This window comes from Podarcis vaucheri (assembly GCF_965113315.1).
Source record: "Podarcis vaucheri genome assembly, chromosome: 7".
Classification (NCBI taxonomy): Eukaryota; Metazoa; Chordata; class Lepidosauria; order Squamata; family Lacertidae; genus Podarcis; species Podarcis vaucheri.
Genome location: NC_138765.1, coordinates 65538586 through 65561823, shown reverse-complemented (window position 1 = coordinate 65561823; position 23238 = coordinate 65538586). Strand labels below are relative to the sequence as shown.

General features: G+C 42.0%; 1 protein-coding gene and 1 long non-coding RNA gene across 5 annotated transcripts in view; one reads left to right on the top strand and one right to left on the bottom strand.

The window, feature by feature from the left end:
* The window catches only part of TDRD12 (tudor domain containing 12), a 41161-nt gene that overhangs the window by 13883 nt on the left and 4040 nt on the right, over positions 1-23238 (bottom strand). For all 4 annotated transcript variants that reach the window (XM_082232856.1, XM_082232855.1, XM_082232858.1 and 1 more), the window contains exons 4-21: positions 22140-22276; positions 21278-21397; positions 20414-20469; positions 19286-19371; positions 18494-18689; positions 17259-17341; positions 15769-15842; positions 15137-15208; positions 13655-13709; positions 13053-13157; positions 11649-11831; positions 10303-10459; positions 9065-9192; positions 7857-8048; positions 6999-7127; positions 5091-5208; positions 3272-3411; positions 2557-2777 (exon numbers count right to left, since the gene is read on the bottom strand). In XM_082232856.1, coding sequence (XP_082088982.1) covers positions 2557-2777; positions 3272-3411; positions 5091-5208; positions 6999-7127; positions 7857-8048; positions 9065-9192; positions 10303-10459; positions 11649-11831; positions 13053-13157; positions 13655-13709; positions 15137-15208; positions 15769-15842; positions 17259-17341; positions 18494-18689; positions 19286-19371; positions 20414-20469; positions 21278-21397; positions 22140-22276 — 2252 coding nt within the window. The remainder of the gene's footprint in view (positions 1-2556; positions 2778-3271; positions 3412-5090; positions 5209-6998; positions 7128-7856; positions 8049-9064; positions 9193-10302; positions 10460-11648; positions 11832-13052; positions 13158-13654; positions 13710-15136; positions 15209-15768; positions 15843-17258; positions 17342-18493; positions 18690-19285; positions 19372-20413; positions 20470-21277; positions 21398-22139; positions 22277-23238) is intronic.
* LOC309537902 lies at positions 14132-15160 on the top strand. The gene is made up of 3 exons (XR_014222055.1): positions 14132-14535; positions 14855-14985; positions 15069-15160. It is a non-coding gene; the product is annotated as an uncharacterized lncRNA (long non-coding RNA).

Here is a 23238-nt window from a genome sequence, read left to right as displayed (position 1 = left end):
GGATGTGCAGCAAATCACTACCCCCCCTCCACATCAGTGGTGGCACCCTCTCTGTGGAACGCCCTCCCACCAGATGTCAAAGAGAACAACAACTACCAGACTTTTAGAAGACATCTGAAGGCAGCCCTGTTTAGGGAAGCTTTTAATGTTTGATGTATCACAGTATTTTAATATTCTTTTGGAAGCCGCCCAGAGTGGCTAGGGAAACCCAGCCAGATGGGCGGGGTATAAATAAATTATTATTATTATTATTATTATTATTATTATTATTATTATTAGGCTGAGAAGCATAAACAAAGTGCAGCTGCACCTCTGGTTTATTCTGGGCTTCCTCTATCCTCACTGACATCGTCTTCGGGCTCCAGGGAATGTCTCCTTGCGTGCCATGATGATTCTCCATCTCTCTCCTGTGATTTCTGGGTTTGAATTATTCATTTCCAGGTGCCACACATATATGCAGTCATGGGTGAATCAATCATGCTTAAATGGGGTGACACCTGTAAATGGCATCTGTTGGCCTGCTTTGTACTTAACAGTAAGCCCTAGCCAGAAATAAACCACAATTTCCTTTGCAGTATGCCAGTACTCAATGCTGAAAGAACTTTTACTCCACTCCAGCCAGCCTGTCGGCATCTGGAAGAGACAGACTATGAGGTTTCGCTTAACACTACATATGACCCACTACTCGTGGGATGTTTCTCTCCTTGGCTGACTTACTGTGATTTGTTTGGTGAGAAACAGACTCTGAGCATTAGCTCACAGGCTATGCTAAACCAAGCCTCACTGCTTGTTTCTTCCAGAGGCAGGCAAGGCATCTGTGCATCTGTGCAAGAGTACCCTGGCTGCTCATGGAAAGCAGGGGCTTATTTCTGATCCTGGCTTACGGTTGCTTGCAAGAATGAAGCCAATGACAACCATCCCTACAACTGCCATGGAAAGCAGGGGGAAAATGCAGAATGCAGGACTCACAAAACTCAAGAGCTGTAATTCCCAAACTGTACACTAGGGCACGCCAGTTCACCATGAGAAATAAATTCAGAAAAAAGACTTCTGTGACCCCCAAAGTAGTCATCCATACAGGACGTGGCTCACTTAAATTCCACATGATTCCCTGGAGAAATCGAAAGGACTGTAGTTTGGTGGTACAGCTCATGCACTTAGGTTAAAATCACAGCCTAAATGCAGAATGCGCATTTCCAAGTGCTTTAATAATCATCCCTGGAATTTCCTTCTCTTTGTTAATGCACAATATTGCTGTCTACAGGAGGCTTCCTCAACCTCGGCCCTCCAGATGTTTTGGGCCTACAACTCCCATGATCCCTAGCTAGCAGGACCATTGGTCAGGGATGATGGGAATTGTAGTCTCAAAACATCTGGAGGGCCAAGGTTGAGGAAGCCTGGTCTACAAGTTATGCATTTTCCTCTTTATAAGGTCTCTATGCCTTCTCCGGGACGTGGGTGGCGCTGTGGGTAAAACCTCAGTGCCTAGGACTTGCCGATTGTATGGTCGGCGGTTCAAATCCCCGTGGCGGGGTGAGCTCCCGTCCTTCAGTCCCAGCTCCTGCCCACCTAGCAGTTCGAAAGCACCCCTAAGTGCAAGTAGATAAATAGGTACCGCTTTATAGCGGGAAGGTAAACGGTGTTTCCGTGTGCTGCGCTGGTGCTGGCTCGCCAGAGCAGCGTTGTCACGCTGGCCACGTGACCCGGAAGTGTTTCCAGACAGCGCTGGCCCCCGGCCTCTTAAATGAGATGGGCGCACAACCCTAGAGTCGGACACGACTGGCCCGTACGGGCAGGGGTACCTTTACCTTTTATGCCTTCTCCAGCTACTGCTGAAGGATGCAGACTCTGGGTGCTGGTATAAATCTAACAGTCTCAGAGAACAAGTAAAAATGCTACATTTTTGAATAGTCCCCCCATATGCCAGATGTTCTTTTTAAAAAAATCATATGCAGGAAAGGAAAGGAAAATTTCACAGAACACTATATAAATTTTGTCTACAGAAAAAGATATCCTAAATAAACTTCTGCCAAAATCAAATAAAATCTTTCATTAAAACGAAAGAATTTTGCCAATATAAAAAACTAAAGTCGTTTCTACATTTATTCATTTTTTTAAAAAAAATGTTTCACAGAACTCAATCTTTATTTTGGGCCAATCTTTCCAAAGAGATCAATGGTCCATCAAGCTTCTCCCACAACCCTATCTCATAAATTTCATACCATAGAATCTCAAAGGAACCTTTTCCTCTCCACGGGATTTTAAGGCAGAACCCTTTTTCTAAGCCACTTCTTTCCTTGTGCATTTTTTCTTCTTCTAGAGCAGAACAAGCCCTTTCTCCTCCCACCACCACTCTGCCTTGCGTTATCCAAATGTGGTGGTGAGGAACAGGTGGATAGCCCTGGCAAATCATTGACAGGAATGCCTGTACCATACAACTGACAATCTGCTTTTGACAAGTGATCATATCATTTAAGAATCTAATAAGTAATTTCATTTCCCTTTGTCTTTTTAAAGGTAGGAAACTAGTTGCTAAGTTAACAGGTATTTTCTTACTTGCAAACTCCATATGCTTTAAGGTAGCGACAGAGAGGTCTTCCTTTCTTTCTGTCTTCTTTGGCCTCCAGCACTCCAGATGTAAAGTTGCATAATTCAGGTGGAATGTTGGTTTCTGTGCGTTTTAAATACTGCATTACTCCAACAGCATGGGGTGCACTCTTTTCTGTCAACAGCAAGATGGATTTTGCATTTGGCTGTTCTTTTTCCAGAGACGAAATCTTCGCAAGGGGGAGAAAATGCAACATTTGCCTTCAGTTTTTATTATCAGGTATTATAATGGGTGTTAACAACAACAACAACAACAACAACAAAAAGTAAAAAAGGTGTCTCTGCTCCAATAACCCTGCAACCAAAATTTTGACAGTGGGGCAGACAGCAGAGGGAGTGAAGCAAATGACAACATTATCAAAATCCCAGCAGATAGACTTGCACACTTAAAATTTAATTTAAGTTAGGAATAAAGGGGTTTAATCTAATGCCACTGAAGAAAGAGGCCTGGAGGTAAACAGGTGAGCGTTTTGGGAGAAAGTGTCAGGAGTTAGGAGGACTAAGACAACAGGAAAACCGCTTTGAGGAAAAAATTGAAGGAGCAAGAGTGTTGGAGCTGGAGGAATGAAGATCACAGGCAGAATATTAGGATAGAAAAGGGGCAGGGGATCAGGGAGAGATTTTTTTGTTTGAAATTTCCACAGTTCATTTGGTTTGTACAAACCTTTCCAACTGAGTTTTGGAAGTTATCAGACAAACTGTATAAGCGTGCACCGAAAATTCTTGGAGATGCAGGAAAACTGAAATGAACGACCCGAGTTGCATCAGTAATTCCTAAGGTTGTTATGCAGTCATCAGTTAAAACTGTAAAGCAAAACCAAAAAACATATAATTCAAAAGCACTGCAGGGTTTTGAAATTAATGTTGGATACAACATTAATTTAGTCCCAAACCAACACTAATTTATTACTTCACTCCTAACCAACACATACTTCTCATCATCTGATTTTCAAGTTCTAGGAGGGCTCCTGCAAATCTCTCTCCTATCACTCTCCTATTTAAAATGACAATACTGGTAATGATAAAAAGTACCAACCTGGCAAGCTGTATAAAAATCATCAATCAGAAGTATTTGGAATAGCATAAAATGATGTAGACAGAGAACTTTTCTATCATAATTTCCCTGTTTTTTAGTTAACTGATTAACCCTTAGCTGGGTTTTATGTTACATAAATTGCTATAATCTGCTTGATACCATGTTGCCCCAAGTCTGAAACTGGAAAAACCTTTGCAAGATACAGTGGTACCTTGGGTTACGAACTTAATTTGTTCTGGAGGTCCGTTCTTAACCCCAAACCGTTCTTAACCTGAGGCGCGCTTTCGCTAATGGGACCTGCCGCTGTGCCGCCGTCACGCGATTTCCATTCTCATCCTGGGGCAAAGTTTGCAACCCGGAGCAACTACTTCCAGGTTAGTGGAGTTCGAAACCCAAAGCGTTTGTAACCTGAGGTACCACTGTACCTGGCAGTCTTCCTCCCTTCCTGCCAAAACATACTAGATGTCAACTGCCTGTTATTCTGGGGCTGCAGAAGCAAGGGAAAAGGATGCTCTGGCCTCAGCTATCAGTCAAAGGAACAAGAGACATAAACAAGAGATTTAAGCAAGACGACCAGGCAAAGGGAAACCATATATATGCTTGTAGCTCAGCACTTTGCTCTAACCTTGAAGAATGAATTCCCTCCTCTACCTACTCTCCTTTCACTCCCTTTCCCAAGTGTGTCTTGTCTTTTTTATAGAATCATGGAATTGTAGGGTTGGCAGGGACCCCAAGGGTGAGCTAATCCAACCCCCTGAAACACAGGAATCACAGCTAAAGAATACCTGATGGATGGTTATTTTACCTGTGTTTAAAAACCTCCATGGTAGGAGAGGCAACCACTTTCAAAAGTCATAGAATCATAGAGTTGGAAGGCACCCAAAGGGCCATCTAGTCACATTTCGAGGGAGTCCATTCCACTGTCAAACAGCTCTTACACGCAGAAAGTTACTCCTAATGTATAGTCAGAAACTCCTTTCTCGTCATTTGAATCTATTTGTTTAGGTCCTGCTTTCTGGACCAGCAGAAAACAAGCTTGCTCCATCTTCCATGTGACAACCCTTCAGATATTTGAAGATGGCCATTATATCCCTTCTCGGTCTTCTCTTCTCCAAGCTAAATCTCCCCAACTCCATCATAAGAACTGGTTTCCAGACCCTCAGTCATCTTGGTTGCCCTCCTCTGCACATGTTCATTTGTCAATATGCTTCTTGACATGGGGTGCTTAGAACTGCAAACTGTAGTCTGCAAACCTGGTGGCAACCTCCCCCCCCTTTAATTTTTCCCCCCAATGTGCATCACTTTGGGAGACAATAATTATCTGAACAGTTTAATGATAACATAGCAAATAATACATCTAATTAAATTCAATGAAAGAGATTGAGAGTCACTATACTTTTGACAAAGGTTTTAGAGCAAGCATATGTGAGAAAAACAATATATTTACCTAGTACAACATGTGTGCCAGAGCTAAACTTTTTATTCCATTGCTCTAAAACATAATCAAAATGAAATCCAATGTCTGGGTGCATTTTCAAACAAAATATTGAAGTGCTCTCCACTGCCTAATTAAAAAAGAGAATGGTAATTATATTCATTTATATATCAAACAAATACATGGCCTTTTGTGAAATAAGGAGACACAGATCAATTCATTTGGCATGCTTATCAATTCCTTGGTAAGATCTTGTACCTATCAGCAGCAGAGTGAAAATGCTGCCTCTGTAAACTTTGCTGCACTGCTTGTGTTGCCAATTTATGCTGTTTCAACCCAGCAGTGCCTTCCGAAGAAACGTTCACCCCCTGCAGCAAGGGAATCAACACAGTGACTTTGGTTGTTGTGGGAATACGCCACAAACAAGGCAAAGCCTTATCAGTCATAGCAGGACTTTTGTCCTTCCCTTCAGGGATGTTTCGGAACACAGGGAACCAAGGCTGGCCCCTTGGTCTTTTCCTTTCCTTTCCACTTCTGAACTCCTTCCTCTTAGCCCCACTATCACCTGCTGGCTGCTGCAAAAGGGGTACCAACTGAACAGACATGTGAACTCTCATTATCAGCAACTGCATTTTTTGAATCTCATTGTCAAACTCCTACCTAATAATTTTTTATTTTTTACTCCTGCAAGCGAAGATTTCATGCCTCTGACAAAGCAGAGTCTGACTGCAAGAAAACTTCTATCACCGTAGATTTTTTAATCTTAGTTGCTTTTATCTCAAATTAAAGAATGATGAGATATGGGGTTTATTTTGAATCACTCAATGGCATGCAGAGTCCTTCAATGCAAAAATCTATCTGAGTTAGCCAAAGCTTTCATTTCATCAGTATAATTTGTCAACAGTGCCCAAGTGGGGAGGATTGAAACGCCAAGCAGTGGTTTCAGAAGCCACTGGCAACCATCCTGCCTATTATTTTCCTTGTCTCTGTCTCTCAGACACAGGCACACCATTCTGCCACATTTTTAAGCTAGTTGAATTACCCCTCAAGTTCAATATTTATTTCTAGCAAACAAAATAATGTAACAGCTTCAAAAGCAAAGGTTTGTTTGCGTTTTTGAAGAGTTGCTTGCTGTATTCATGAGAGTGAAAGTGCTCGGGGTGCTGTTATCAATCTTTGCCCTTTGAACCCCAGCTGTTTCTGTTTGCTGCTTTTGAGGCAGCCCCATAGGCAGACAGTCCTGGCGCCGCCAACGCCTCTTGCCTGCCCCTCATATTTGATCTGGGCTCCTGTTGTGGAGGACGAGGGCCAGCGAGTGGCAGCGATGTGGGTGGGACCTCAGCCGGTGCCTTAACGTTGATCAGTCCTGCTGCTGGACTTGCATGCAAAACACCCTTATCTGCTGATGTAGCAAAACAGTGTCACCTGGAATACCTGAGATTTTGCATCCTGGCTGAGAAAGCAATATTTGGGGTCTGGGTTTTCACCCCACAATTCTTTTACAAAGGGCCAACTAATCATAATTAGTTGGCTCTGTTGTAATGCATTGGCATTTTGGAGTAATGCAAGTTCAAAGTCATCAGGGGAGTTGCTCAAGTCCCTAAAATCGCCAATTGACCACTTAAGACTACTGATATCAGATTTGGAGTATATCTCACCACTGGGGGGTGGGGGGAGGAAACCAGTCCTCTTCTGGAAGTGACTAGCTTTTCCTGCTTTGAGATTCCCATATGACAACACTTCATATGCCTTATGCAAAGCTTAGAAAAGCTGGCTTTTCAAATAAGAAATAAAACCATTTCCTTTTGCAACACCCTCTTATTGCCTATTCAGCTATGTATTTATCCATTAACTGGGATAGAAAAAAGGAGAATCTTTCTTTCTAAACAATTTGGACTGTATCATTTAGGGGGGAAATACCTTGTAAATTATATCTGTTTCTTCTACGGAACTGGTGAAAATCAATGTTTTCTGAACATTAGTAGGAGTAAAGTCCAATGACTGAAGTAAAGTAGATATTCTGTCACACTCAAGGCAAAGCTGCACCACCTAGAAGTCACATGTAGTTCAAATGTGTCAGGTTAAATTAAATCACTCTTTATAAAAGCCAAGTATTTCACTTCTGCTTCCCCTTTATGTTAGGGAATAAAAATACCCATGGCTTGTATCCAACGACGTTACCTAATGTAGGCCCACTGAAACTGATGGACCAAGATTAGTCATGCCCATGAATGTCAATAAGTCTACTCTGAGTAGGACTAGAACTGGCTACAACCTTCTATATGGAGATGCTGAATTAACCCTATTTAACATGAAGATGGGGTTCCACAATAGTTTGATTTATCCTTTTGTTTAATCAGCGCTTCTGGGATAGAAAATTCATGAAATTGTTCTGTGGAAAATTTATGAGCACCTCTCAATCTTACTTTCAAGTAACCAGCTCAAGAAACCTTACACACATAATAAGCATTCTTATCCTATTTTTGCACATCATAGCTAAACCAGCAGGTTTCACAGGAACCATTCGTGATACTATTCTCAGAACTGAGGAAGTTACTCTTATTATAACCCTTAAAGTTTCCAGCTTCTTAACCAACAGGTCTGGCCAACTGGATTTGTTCTGTACATAGCCAATCTCAACCTCCAAATTCCACTTAGTATTTTAAAAGCCACAGTGCTTATAATTTGTGCCTGCAAGAGTTAGTGAACCTGTGCAGAGCCTAGTCTTCAATCCAAAAGCAAATATATAAGAGAGCTATAAAGCTCCTAATATTTTACCTGTTGCACTTTGCCATATATGGCAGCTTCTTCCATGGATATTATCACAACATACGGATCATTCATGAACTCTTTGGTTAAGCATTCCATGTTTTTGCTCCAGTGCCTTCCGATAGCAACGATCTGCTGAGGTGCAGATTCTTTCTCTTCAACGTTCAAGGCTGTTTTGTAATATTCTAGAATACGAAATATCTATAAAACAGGAATTAACACCCATCATTATCTTTTCCATCTGCTAAAAGTAATACTGGGGCAGCTGTTTACCAGCTCCATCTGGTACGTAGGCTGAGACCCTACCTGCCTGCAGACTGTCTCGCCAGAGTGGTGCATGCTCTGGTTATCTCCCACTTGGACTACTGCAATGCGCTCTACGTGGGGCTACCTTTGAAGGTGACCCAGAAACTACAACTAATCCAGAATGTGGCAGCTAGACTGGTGACTGGGAGTGGCCGCCGAGACCATATAACACCGGTCTTGAAAGACCTACATTGGCTCCCAGTACGTTTCCGAGCACAATTCCAAGTGTTGGTGCTGACCTTTAAAGCCCTAAACGGCCTCAGTCCAGTATATCTGAAGGAGCGTCTCCTCCCCCATCGTTCTGCCCGGACACTGAGGTCCAGCTCCGAGGGCCTTCTGGCGGTTCCCTCACTGCGAGAGGCCAAGTTACAGGGAACCAGGCAGAGGGCCTTCTCGGTAGTGGCGCCCTCCCTGTGGAACGCCTTCCCATCAGATGTCAAAGCGATAAACAACTACCTGACATTCAGAAGACATCTGAAGGCAGCCCTGTTCAGGGAAGTTTTTAATGTGTGATATTTTAGTGTATTTTTCATCTTTGTTGGAAGTCGCCCAGAGTGGCTGGGGAAACCCAGCCAGTTGGGCGGGGTACAAATAATAAATTATTAATTATTATTATTACTATGGGTAAACTACAGGCAGAATTGGTGATGGGAAGACAGTTAACTTACAGTACTAATCAACTAGCTGCTTTGGGTGGAACTAGGTCTTTGGTTCACAGGCAATCCCTCGTTCCGCACCAGGAAGAACTTTTTAGCAATGTATATTTGACATAAGCAGTACTGTATAGTCGACTATTTTGGGGGAAAGCACAATCTGTGCTAGGGGCAACTATGATTGTATCTTTTTTATAATATTCTTTGAGTTTACATTATGTTAGCACATTTATCTTATGTGCAAAAACCCACACTTACTTCTATGTTGGCTTCAGCAAACAACACATCAATTTCATCAAGCACAAGATGGCAGAGCCTGAGGAACAGTAAGCTGTGATATTCAAGCAACCTCAGAAGGGTATATGGGGTTGTTATAAGGACCTCACCTGTAAGGAAGTTGTCACATTATTTGGTTAAAATCTCAAAAAAAAGCATAAAGTACCATCAAAAACTACTAGCCTGTATCCCAGTTACACCCACGCTAGCTAATAATTCATGACCCACAGACAACCCAAGGGAAAAAAGAACCTGTTCTCTTGTTTATGAAAGCTTTCCTCTTATGTTACCTAGAAGTGATTTGCAAGTGCAAATAGCTTAGTGCTGTAGCTTAGTGACAAAGTAGGTGTTTTGCTATCAAAAAGTTCCAGGTTCAAGAGCTGGCAGCTCCAAGTGGGTTAAGAAGATTCCCATCAGACTCTGGAGAGCCACTGCTAGTAGGTGTAGACCAGGGGTAGGCAACCTAAGCCCCATGGGCCACAAGCAGCCCACGGGGGCTGTTTAACCAGCCCATGAGCTGCCCCCAAACTGAGCCGCCTGCTCGGCGAGTCCCTGCATGCTGCGCTAAACTGGCGTAGCATGGCGACTCGCTTCCACGGCACTGGAAATTGCTTCTGCACAAATGCAGGCACTGGAAATCGCGAGCATGCAATCCGGCCCACGGAGGGATCTCTGCTGGAGTGAACTGGCCCAGGTGAGGTAAACCTTCCTGACCCCTGGTGTAGACAATACTAACCTAGGTAGACCAATTCTGTATTAAAAAGCAGCTTCCTGTTTCTAGGGCTACAGACAATTGGAAAGTAATAACCCTCTAACTTGCTTTATCAACTGGAACAAAAATCTGCATAGCAAGGTACAAATTCAGAATGTGAAATCCAATTAGCTATGATGAATTCAGCTTCTCCCCTCCCCTCTTTTTTTACATAATACAAGTCAGATGCCTAGTATACATGTCCTGGTAAACTGCAGTTAATTGGTTGTTTTTATATGGATTTTATAGTTCGTGTGAATTGCCAATTTAAAGCAATATTTTTATTTTCGCTTTGTGGCACTGAAACTGTAAAGAATGATTTAGTCTCACTCGTGATAGACCACTTTAATAAGTTAATGCTACTGTATGATTTTATACCATATTTGCATTTTATATTTTGTTATTCCCTTATGGTCCAGATAAATTTATTCAATCATATTTTCAGCATTAATGATCATGTTATGCTTACATCCTCTTGGAATTCTTGTGCTCTGTATTTCTTCCTTATTTGTTCCCAGTAAGAGCAATATTGGGTGAATAGGCCTGGAACAATGGCTGTAAGTTTCCAGAAACTCAAACACCAGTTCTGCTTTCTTCTTTCCTGGGCACAGGATTAATGCAACTGGCTATGTACACACACAAGACATCAATTCATACTAAGAGCAGAAACATTTCCATGAATCAGAGGCTTATCAGTCAGAAAATCTCTTTAAAAAGAAAACCCACTGTTCAAAGTAATGCAAGCTAGCCAAGATTTTTAAAATCCATGAAGGGAGTGGAAAAAATCTCACAGTGGTATAGATTCTAAACAGCCTTGTTTCTACAAAACTCCTCTCTCTCATTCAGGCCTGCTCTTTGCTGCATGCTTACTCAACCCTCCAGATGGCTTGCTGTGCATAACCCTCGTGAAGTGTGCACATTGGTTATTAACTGAAACATGCAAGGGGATTCTATAAAGCAGGTTTCCTCAACCTCGGCCCTCCAAATGTTTTGAGACTATAATGCCCATCATCCCTGACCACTGGTCCTGCTAGCTAGGGATCATGGGAGTTGTAGGCAAAAAACCAAACATCTGGAGAGCCGAGTTTGAGGAAGCCTGCTATAAAGGATCAGCACACCAGCTCCAGACAAACCTTTTGCCATTGCTCTCATGGAAGCTCCCTACTCCAGTCAGTCATTCTCCAGCTTACGGAGGGAAATGAGAATAATGGCAGGACAAAGCTAATACACTCATTCTCATTCCCCACCCCCCGTACATATTTAGTTAATGCCAAATATGCATGCCTGAAGAAGGCCTGTTTGGTTCTAGTTCCCCCTCCCTGCCAACCCCTAGAGGCATTTACACAAATAAAGCTTGATCCTTCTCTTTACTCTATGGCATCCCTTAGGAAGAATATGTTATTACAACTTTTAAAAAGTTAATCTCATGTTCTATTGCTTGCAGCTAGCTTTGGATGAGCCGAGCCCATTCAAACATCTACTGCTCAGGGTCTTTAGATACAACTATGGTTAGGCTTAGCCATTCAAATCAGAGGCTAAAGCATTCCCACGTTCCCTATATTACCTGCATATCTAAGCGGCTTCTTAAGACATGGTTACAATGGACTTAACCATTTGGTTGGAGACTAAGATGATTGTTGCCACTCATAGTCCCATTCAGAAGTGATATGATGCACATTCAAATGCAGAGCCCACATCCAAAAAGCAACCACAGAAAGCACCACACATTCTGACTGCTCAATCCAAGCCTACACTTTTCCAAGACTTGGTTTCAACAAAGAAGGCATTTGGGCATGAACTGAATATCCTACTTACACCACTCCGAGCTGGCAGTGATACATAGCAATTTCTTGACTGCAAAAACGTAATAATTGGCAGAAGATATAGAAGTGGATCATTTTCAGGAGAGATAATAACTGAATCACATCCGCGAGCTATTGGTGGCCACGAATAAGACTGTACATGATTAGGTCCTGGGAACTGATTCCTTAGAAGTTCCTACCAGGGGGAAAAATGCATCAAATGTATTTATATATTTGCTTAAAATAGAAGAATTGGTCTTAGGGAGATAATCAAATGAAGCTACACTATGTACATAGCCTCAGTTTTCCTGTTACCAAGGGAGCAATGCGAGTTGCTTCCTGCAGAATCCCCGTGGAGACCACCACCTGTGTATGCACAGGTGACCCACTACAGGTGTATACTGATTCACTGGATGTCAGCCTACATATTTTTGTACAGCGTGTGGTTCAAACAGTCTGGGTTATTGAATATTCTGTATATGAGAAATCAATACAGTATTAAGGGGTGACAGGGGTTGGGGCAGCACCAGCTATGGTCAGGACCAAGTTTTAAGCAGACACAGTTATAACTATTTATACTCTTGGAAAACAATTCCCTGCCAAGCTAACAAATTCCACTGAAGCAAGCGGCACCTGAGTGTAGCCTTAATTACCAATTAAATCTTTTTGAGTTGCTCATCAGATCTACTGCTAACAAATGGGTAAAAAGCCATAAGCAATGTAATTTCTGGGTATGGGCTGCATCATATTTAAAATGTATTACTTCCACCAGCATAAGATGTATTAAAGTGGGGCGGGCAGAGTCATAGCTGTCAACTTTTCCCTTTTCTTGCGAGGAATCCTATTTGGAATAAGGGAATTTCCCTTAAAAAAAAGGAAAACGTTGACAGCTATGGGCAGAGTATCAACAGCTAGCTTGCTCTGCTTTGCAAAGCTTCATAGTTGTTGTTCAGAGATAGTAAGTTGCCATATCTATGGGATTAGGACATATTATTACAATGTGTCACTTTGAACCATTTCATCCTCATGGTCATCATGTCAGGCTGCTTCGTGCAAAGTGCTTGCCCATAGCTATCTAGTGAGCTTCATGGTAAAGTAGCAATTTGAAACTCACAGGACAATCCAACAGGACAATCCCTATTCAAAAGCAAGCCCCATCATGTTCAATGGGACTTTCTTCCATTTAAGTGTGTAGGACTGCTGCCTCTGTCTTCCATGCCCTCTTCCAAAATTGACATTCAGCCTTGTGGTGACCTCAATGAATTACTGGGATTCTATTATGCAGAAGATGGCAATAGAAACAAGTGCTATTTTTAGAGCATGCTCAACTTCAAAAAATAAATTTGAGTTTTCAGTATTAGAGGAATTTAATCAAATACGCAACCCCTGCTTTTATATATCATATAGTGAATATTACCTTTTTCAGAGTTGGAAACAGTGGTGCTGTTTCAAGAGATAAACACGGTTCCATATTTTTATTAAGGACAGCAGGGCGGAATGCACTGGTATTCATTTGTAGCTTCTAAAATTAAAGGTAACAAACACAAGTCTGCAACAGACAGGCTACATGATGATTTGCATTAAAATGTTCTACCTCACTGCAAATGTTTCCATATTTTTGTTTCTTTAGGAAAAAGCACAAAACAATTTATGTCTTTTATGGGATCACTAAGATTTCATGAGTACCAGTGCTACAATTAGGATTCTGAAACATATTCAACCTTCAGCTATCAAATTCTAAGATAACCCCAAATTGCTTTCTATTTTCAAATAGTCCTCCTGTTCCAATCCGGAAAGCACATTAGTGGACAGTTTTGAGATCATCCAGAAATTTGTGAAATAGGTGTGTGTGTGTGTGTGTGTGTGTGTAGCAATTTCTGAAGTGGTAGGTACACTATGTATCGATTCAAAAAACTAGATAAACAAACCAAAATTCTAAAAGCTCATTTATATATTCAAATGGCACTAACAGTCCAAAAGTCTTTATGATCTGCCAAAAGCAACAGTCAATTGAAATACCTCGGTCTCATCTTGTCCATCAACAGCTTTCAAAGGATTTAAAAATTGTAGAAGCCTGAAAATATACAAGTTCGCTTTTTTTAAAAAAAGTTTGTCACCACATGCCAACTTAAAATCCTTTATTTATTATACTTTTATTCAGCCCTTACTCAGGATGGCATATATAGTTATTTCTTTATTTTATTCTCATAGCAACCCTGTGAGCTGAACAGAGTCTGCTGGATCAGGACAATGGCCCATTTAGTCCAGCATCCTGTTCTCACAGTCGCCAACCAAATGCCTGTATGAAATCAAGGAACCAAACATGAGCCCAAGAGCACTCTCCTCTCCTGCTATTTCCAGCAACTGGTATTTGGAAGCATTACTGCCTCCAACTGAGGACAAAGAGCAAAGGCATCATAGCTGGCTGAGAGGTGATTACCTTGGCCAATCAGTCAGTAAGCCTTATGGCTAAGCAAGGATTTGCCTCTGGGCCGCTCCAATCTATGTTTAGCATAAGGAATAGACCACTAGGCTAGTATCAGATAATAATGCTTGTTTTGAATTGATAAACTAAGTATCTTGAACAAATATATGTTTAGCAATTAAAAACACCCATCAGATACCAAGTCAGTTTCACCCAAAACATTTACTGCATAGTTTGCACCTTATATAAAACATCCTCACTGAAGACACGCTATCTGCTGATTGTCTCAGTGCTTAGTTACATCAGCTCTATGGGAGGGTCAGGGCTGCTAGAAAGCACAAATTTTGACTGACTATTACCACCAGCAAGAATATGAGGAATTTTATTCAACCAAGTTGTACTCAGATCAAACTCACTGAAATTAATTAGTGCAACTAACTTTAGTCCCTGTCTTTCAGTAGTAGAATTTACAGTGGTGCCCCGCAAGACGAATGCCTCGCAAGACGGAAAACCTGCTAGACGAAAGGGTTTTCCGTTTTGGAGGTGCTTCGCAAAACGAATTTCCTATGGGCTTGCTTCGCAAGACGACAATGTCTTGCGAGTTCCTGCGGGGTTTTTTTCCTCCCCCCCTTTTCCCAAGCCGCTAAGCCGCTTATCAACTGATCCGCTAGGCCCACTAAGCCGCTAATAGCGCTAATCCGCTAATGGGCTTGCTTCGCAAGACGAAAAAACCGCAAGACGAAGAGACTCGCGGAACGGATTCTTTTCGTCTTGTGAGGCACCACTGTAGTTAGTGACAACCCAGTTAAATCTGGCTCTAAGTAATGAGCCATATACAGGAGTGAAAGTTATAAACATTGCAGACATTGTAGGAGATCCACTTTGCTTCTTCTTGCCTGACCTATTAATATAACAAAATATTCATGTTTCAACTCAGCATCTGATGAAGGAGGTTGCTGCCTATGAGAGCTTATGCCATTTTATAATAAAACACCTTTAAAAACTCAGTCTCAAGGTAGCATTTCCATTTATGTAGTATTTGTATAACTTCAAAAGGAAGAAAAAAGAAAACTTACTTCACACCAATATTTTTCTCATAAAGATCTTTCTCCATTTCTTGTGTTTTAGTAGTTTCCTTACATAAGGTGCTAAAATGAAACACAAAATCATTTGAAAAAACTTTACTCATGCCTGTAGAAATACTGGCTGCATGTGGAATATATGTGAGCTGGGGATTTTGTGGGGTGGGGGGCGCACATGGGGGGGGTCCTTACATGACAGCCTTTGTGCCAGCTGACAATGTCCCTAACCCACATGTGACTGGAAATACCTCCTGCTCACACACAGGACTGCGTGGATCCCAGCCACAGTGGGAATGATGAATAGCACAAAAAAGCAAGATATATTGGAAGCGAACTAATTATCAACCAGTAATTATTCCAACCCAACAAACCAGGAATATATTACTTATGGCAACTGAATAAAGAATTTAATAATGACTTTATCTTATCTTCACAAATATGCCAACAGAAGACACACCTTCTTCCCGTGCAGGAAAGTGAACAAATGAGTCAAACTACTTACATTTAAACAGATTAATTGTGCTCTAAAATTGCCAATCAGCAAGTTTATTTTTATTTTACATATAGGTTCAGCCCCTTGCCCATGTAAGGAAATACGAATAGAAGATTTAGAGGTGAAAACAAACCTGTCTGTTTGTATATCCGCCTGCAAGGAAACAGTTATGCCTTGTTTTAAAGGAGGAACCGGCACCATTACAGCCTAAGTAAGCAGACAAAAACATCCCAGGGTTATGTCAATTATGACCTAGGAAACAGGGCACCTCTGTGCTTCTGGCTGGAGCTACTTCACTATGAGACTAGAATGGAGAGTAAGGCACATTGCACTGCTTTGGAATACAGTAAAATGCAGCCTTTCTCGCCCACAACACAAAACACATCTACAAGCGATTGCATCAACCTACTCTTCCGTCCCTCTGTTGCAGCATCAGTAGCAATATCTCAAAGCCATGTGCAGTAGTGGAGCTTCATGCTGTGGCACCGGGGGTGTGTGTGCAGAGAGCAGGCGGGGGCGAGGCTGGTGCGCATCTCGGGGGCATGGCGCATAGCTGCGATGGCACCCCACCAGGATCGCGCTGCCGGGGGCGGTGCACTCCCCCTGAACTCCTCTTCCTCCGCCACTGGCCATGTGGCTCAGCTGTGAAGTTGATTTGCAACTAACCTTCACCATCCTATCTATACACACACAATTTGTCAAAGAAGAGAGCACTGAATACTTTGGTGTGACTGCTCCTTCTTGGATTAGTGTTTGGAGAACTCCTAGGCAACTATGGGTTAAGGCAGTGTTTCCCAACCTTGGACCTCCAGCTGTTTTTGGACTACAACTCCCATCATCCCTAGCTAGCAAGACCAGTGGTCAGGGATGATGGGAATTGTAGTTCAAAAACAGCTGGAGGCCCAAGGTTGGGAAACACTGGGTTAAGGCACCCCACTGGAGGAAGACAGGTCATATGACCAAGAATACTTAAAAGGTATTCCTCCAGCTCCACCCGCTTTTCTGAGCTTCTGATTTGTTGGTCACCAGTTATGAATGAAGTGACTAAGAACAGAGTAGCAAGACTACGGCTGGGTTCACACAAAACATTAAGCCATGATTAATGTAAGCCAAGGTTTATAAATCAACAACAAACCATGGCTTGTAAGTATGGTTTGTCCACAGTTCAGGACAATGGCATGAGTAGAATGAGGGCCTTAACTCTTTGCCCCTGACTGCCCCCAGCCTATTTACAATCAGACACCTCCCCAAGAGAGAAAACAAATACGGAAGCATTTGGGAATTGGTGGGGCATGTTGAAAGCTGAACCACTTACCAACAGTCATGTCACAAGCACTGTGTAAGAGGGGCTAACAGCAGTAACGCATACAGGTGAATCTGTACACATATACTTCAAGCAATGCTCAAAGCACCGCACTGAGCCAGTTCCAACTTTCCCCAAGTATTATTTGAATAGTAAACAACATATTTAATTTTAATTAAATAATAAATAGCTCATGTCTGCTGCCCTTTTCAGGCAAGCCACTTTTCTCTGCCCAGTCATAATACTGGGTCTTAGATTATCTTAAGGATTTTACAAATCTTCAATTTCAATCCCTTGTGAAAAATGCTACAATCACTCACTGGCTCTGTTTCTTCACTGGCTAAATCAGTTTCCTGCAAATTATTGCAAGTTGTTTTTTTAACATCATCAGAAGCAGAAGCACCTAAAAGAAATAAAATGCAGTGTTTCATTATTTGCTTAAAGTGTAATAATGCCAATTTGAGACATTATCACATCAAGCTTGCGTTTTCTCCTCTATGTAAGTTTCTTTTACTTAGTATTTTCTTGGTTTTGTTAAAAAGTGCAAACATAATGAAAGAAACCAAATAAAAATATAAACTATAAAGTGTTACAGCCTGGAAGGACAAAAGTACAAAGATACAGTGCAGCTCCAAAGGGATAATAAAGTATTGACTTATGCAAAATTCCTTTTAAAAATAAAAGTATTCTCCACCTGTAGCATTTCATCATTATTGAGGAAAATGGTTCTCTGAAGTCTTAGATGTGCCAGACATTTCCATATACTGGTGACACATATAATAAATAAAACTATGACATACAGAAAAAATAAATAAATCATTTGAGCAGTTCCTTTAGCTATTTTTGTTTATGAGATATTTTTTCAAGAAGGGCAGTATGCCAAACCCTGGAGTACCAGCAATCCAACTTATTAAGATGGAAGATCTTCCAGATTTGGGAATTTATGTAAGTTCTTCACTTTTCAAATCTCATTTGTTTCCATACAGAGTTTCAAAAGGTAGAAGGATGGAGTAACTGTTTGTGTGGTTATCAAAGAGATCTCAACAAACACTTTTTGAAAAATTCAGCCACCTTTGAGCAGTCACCTGGTATGCTTAAGTGAACATTAATCACCTTGAAGCTTTCATTGGTTGAGGAGTATGATTAGGTTTCCTCTCTTTTAGGTTCTTTTGTCAGTAACAGTCTGTGGAGCACAGCAGGATGGTGCAGCTTACCAACTTCAGGGTCATTGCCAGTTACTGAGGGACAGGGGCAAGCTGAGGTTGGTGTCACATAGGAGCATCTGACTGGCTCTGCTGCTACACCTGCACTGACTGCCATGCTGTGCTGCCCCTCCTCTGATAAATGACAGCAGTTCCAGTACTGAGAAGCCAGGTGAACAGCAAAGGCCCACCCCATGGATCTGTACTATGCCAATATGTGTGCAGACTGGGTTGAGGGAACAAGTGGGGTAGGAGCTGTAGAGGAAAAGCAGCAAGGAGAGGAACAGCTGAGCACCCTTGCCACTATCCTCCATCCTGTCTATTCATTTGGGAAGCAGATCTGTCATACTCACAAGTTTCAAAAGCCTTTGTTTCCTTGGCTTGCAACAACATTGGCCACAGAACAAGTGCAGGATTGATCTCCTCTGAAAGAGGTTCAAGGCTTAATGGCGTTTCTCTTTTCTGGTCTTCCACAGCACTAATTGTTGTATTCTTTGGTGCCTCATAGACAGCAAATTTTTTGGCAAGAAGATCGTCATTCACACATATCTATGAAGAAAACAGATTTCATGCATGTGATGGTTTAGCATAAAGGGGACACATTTTTACTAATGGCAAAGATAAAAATTACTAACATAATTTGGGAGGTACCTGAAATAGTTTTATAAGGCAGCTACTATCACCTAAAGTAGCTTGCCATGTGCACAAAGAATCTTCCCATCAGCTGGGGCATAAGGGCAAAGCATGTAATTCTATTAAGCCAGAGGGGAGCAGCCTTTTTCACCCAAAGACTGGACCCAGAACTGACCCACCTACTGCAGGTCTGCCTCTAGACTACCTGCCAATGCTTGTAGGGTTTTTGCCTGTGTCCTATCATCCTTGCTTACTTTGGACCCTCAGAGGCTTTGGGCAGGAGCCTCTTCTATCAAAAAAGCAAGTCATCACCCTATACAACCCCTGCTATCATTTTAAAGGATCTACTTTTTAAAACATATACAAAGAGGTGCATACAAGAAGGGAAGCTGAGTGGCAGAATGTTACTCCCCATTAGTAGAGAGGGACAGATGCTGCCACTCACCCTGGCAAACTGGATGTCTGTTTCAAAATACTATACATGAACAGAACTGTAAAGGTGACTGGCTTACCTTTTCTTCCTTTATTGTGACATAGAGATCAACATCAAAACTGTCTTCTTCAACAGCACATAACTTGGCCTCCACCTTGGTGGTTGCTAGAAACAGAAATAAATGGAGCATTAATTAGGTCTTCTAATTTCTACATTTCCCCACAGTAGGTCTTTCTTGATTAAGCCAAATGGATGAAATATCAGAGGGGAGGCAACAACAACTGATTTTCTACATTCTTGCCAAAGAATCAAAAGTTATAAGCAGCCCCTTGATTGGAGTAAGGTAATGCAATAAGCAAACGTTTTGGGAAGCCACTAACAGATAGTTAACCCTTTGGAAATGAATCTCAAAATATCTGATCAGTTTTACTCCAGTGAAGCTAGAAATAGATACATTTTATTTCTGTGCATATGTAAGTCGAGTTGCTAGACATCTGCAAGCAAGATAAAACTTTAAAATCCTATGATGTGTGTGTAATTACAATGTGGTTGAATTCTACAAAAGTTTATTACCATTCAGCATTAAAGGATCTCCCTGTTGTGACACCAGAATAATGACAGGGGGGGTTATGACAATTCTGCCTGGCCAGTGGGCTTTGAACCTGTTCAACAATTAATTTGTGAACTGCTAAGTTTCAGCAAGTAGGTATCATTTTTAATATGTTTTTTATACAGGTTGGGTGGCCATCTGTCATGGATGCTTTAGCTGAGATTCCTGCATTGCAGGGGGTTGAATGAGATGACCCTTGGGTCCCTTCCAACTCTACAATTCTATGAATTACCAATAATGCCACTTTTCTGTTATTCTGATTTGTACCAAACATTAAGTACACTAATATTCATTACTTCAGACACAGTTATCTAAGGAAGACATTGCCTTACACTGTACTGAGTCAATGTGTTGGCTCATCCAACTCCTTCTCCAGTGACTGGTACACTGGTGGCTCTCCAGGGTTTCAGACAGGCATTTCCCTTAGATATTAGAAACTGAACATGGAACCATCTGCAGATAGGCAGCTGTTCTGCAACTCAGCTATAGTCTCCAGACCCAGCCTTTTGGTGGATTTTTAAAAAACCCCTCAACATTTTAACAGATTAGCCCATACATTTGGAATTATATAATATGCTATTCCTTATGTTTTCCTACCATTCAGGAGATTTTGGAAGTAGTGGATAGCTGCTATATCCCAGCGGTTAGCAGGACTACAAAAAAGCACACATGATTACTTTACTGTGGCACTATTATAAGCATATAAAGACGTATTATACATTTGTGAAGTACTCTTTCACTTCAAAATGTTTCTCAGAGAGTGAAACAAACTGGGTAGATATGAAGTCTGCCTCAGTGACATTTATACCAAGAAATATGGGGCCCTAGTAAATATAAAATAGGAAAATTTCACAGGCTCTCCTTGTAGCTACATGGAATGTCACCCAAATTGTTGTTGTTTAGTCGTTTAGTCGTGTCCGACTCTTCGTGACCCCATGGACCAGAGCACACCAGGCACTCCTGTCTTCCACTGCCTCCTGCAGTTTAGTCAAACTTATGCTGGTAGCTTCAAGAACACTATCCAATCATCTCGTCCTCTGTCGCCCCCTTCTCCTTGTGCCCTCCATCCTTCCCAGCATCAGGGTCTTTTCCAGGGAGTCTTCTCTTCTCATGAAGTGGCCAAAGTATTGGAGCCTCAGCTTCACGATCTGTCCTTCCAGTGAGCACTCAGGGCTGATTTCCTTAAGAACAGATAGGTTTGATCTTCTTGCAGTCCATGGGACTCTCAAGAGTCTCCTCCAGCACCATAATTCAAACGCATCAATTCTTCGGCGATCAGCCTTCTTTATGGTCCAGCTCTCACTTCCATACATCACTACTGGGAAAACCATAGCTTTAACTATAACGGACCTTTGTTGGCAAAGTGATGTCTCTCCCAAATTACAAGTCCTAATACTTGTCCTACAGAAACCCAAAATAATATAGAACGCTTTTACATAATACCTTGCAAAATGTACTTACACTATCTTGGCCTTGTCGTTATAGTAGTTGACACGCAGTGTGGCCGGTTTTGTACCATACAGTCTAAATTTTATTGCTCTGTAGGGTAATCTCATAAATGATTCCAAGGCAACACAAATCCTGAAAACAGAAATTTCAGAAAAATAAACCCTTTAACATAAATTAATACTTTATAAGCCAGGGGTAGCTAATGTTGTGCCCTCTGGATGTTCAGAACTACAATTTCTACCAGCCAGAGCCAGCATGGCCAACGGTCAGGAATAATGCAACTTGTATTCCAAAATGTCACAAAGGCACCACAGTGGCCACTCTAATTATAATCAAAGCATAAATTGTAAATAACAGACTGTTGCTTGTTGTCCTTGATAGGCGGACAATGTAGTCTGTCTGCTGTTACAGTAAGCCCGGAATTTACTCGGGGGCTACCTTCCAGGGATTGCACTTAAAGCCAAAATCGCATATAGTCATTGGGTTCAGTGGCAAGTAGGATTGCCAAAGTCATTTTTCCTGGAACTCTGCCCCTTTTTATTTTTATTTTGTCGTGTGCTTAAAGCTGAATGCACAAAAGTTAAATGTGCCTACATTGGGGGCTTACTGGGTGAAGTGAATGTGAAGAAAGATTAAGACAAACTTGCCCCGGACCAGCCAGCAAGTTAAAGGTTAAGATTAAATTTGAATGTAGGAGTTTACAACTCCATACACTTGGTCTATCAGAAGGATCACACAAACTCAGTGGGCTTGTGTGATAGAACACGACATTAACCTTCTGATCGTACCTTCCAGGTTCCAGAGGGCTTGCTAGTCCCAGGTTACAGTACTCTCATTGTGTATAACCTTTGCCTTTAGTATAATTAAAGCATACCGGTCTGTTTTCACAGGAACACTCTTGGCATAATCCACAAGGAAACACTCAGCAAGGTAATAATCTGTACATGATATGATTGATTTAACAACAGCTCTGCACCAGGATTTCATTTCCTGACAATAAACAGCACAAACCTGAAAAAGAAACATCCATTCTCATTTGACACAAACTTTACATGAGATTAGCAGACAATTGATGGAATATAAGGCAAACCAATGGGACGCGGGTGGCACTGTGGGTAAAACCTCAGCACCTAGGACTTGCCGATCACATGGTCAGCGGTTCGAATCCCCGCGGCGGGGTGTGCTCCCGTTGCTCGGTCCCAGCGCCTGCCAACCTAGCAGTTCGAAAGCACCCCCGGGTGCAAGTAGATAAATAGGGACCGCTTACTAGCGGGAAGGTAAACGGCATTTCTGTGTGCTGCGCTGGCTCTCCAGAGCAGCTTCGTCATGCTGGCCACGTGACCTGGAAGTGTCTGAGGACAGCGCTGGCTCCCGGCCTCTAGAGTGAGATGAGCACACAACCCTAGAGTCTGTCAAGACTGGCCCGTACGGGAAGGGGTACCTTTACCTTTTAAGGCAAACCAATAGGAAAAAACTATATGTACCAGTAATGTGCTATATATTTCCTGCTTTATATTTCATACAGTGCCCAAAAGGTGGCAGAAATATGACAATTTATCTAGAAAAACTTCCAAAAGTAGCTAAACCCAAATATAAAATGTACTGTATAATATTATAAGCAGAGGCTGGATGATCATTTTAGCTGAGTCCTGCATCGTTGTTAAAGTCATCCAGTGCTTTCACAAAAGGTTGTATCCAACGAGGTTCACTCATAATAGAACTACAGTGGTGCCTCGCAAGACGAAAAGAATCCATTCTGTGATTCTCTTCGTCTAGCGGTTTTTTCGTCTTGCGAAGCAAGCCCATTGAAAGATTAGCGGATTAGCGCTATTAGCGGCTTATCTGCTCAGTGGCGTAGCGTGGGGGGTGCAGGGGGGGCCGGCCGCACCGGGCGCAACATCTGGGGGTTAGGGTTAGGGGGCGCAAATCCACGGGTTAGGGGGCGCAAATTACTTGCCTTGCCCCGGGTGCTG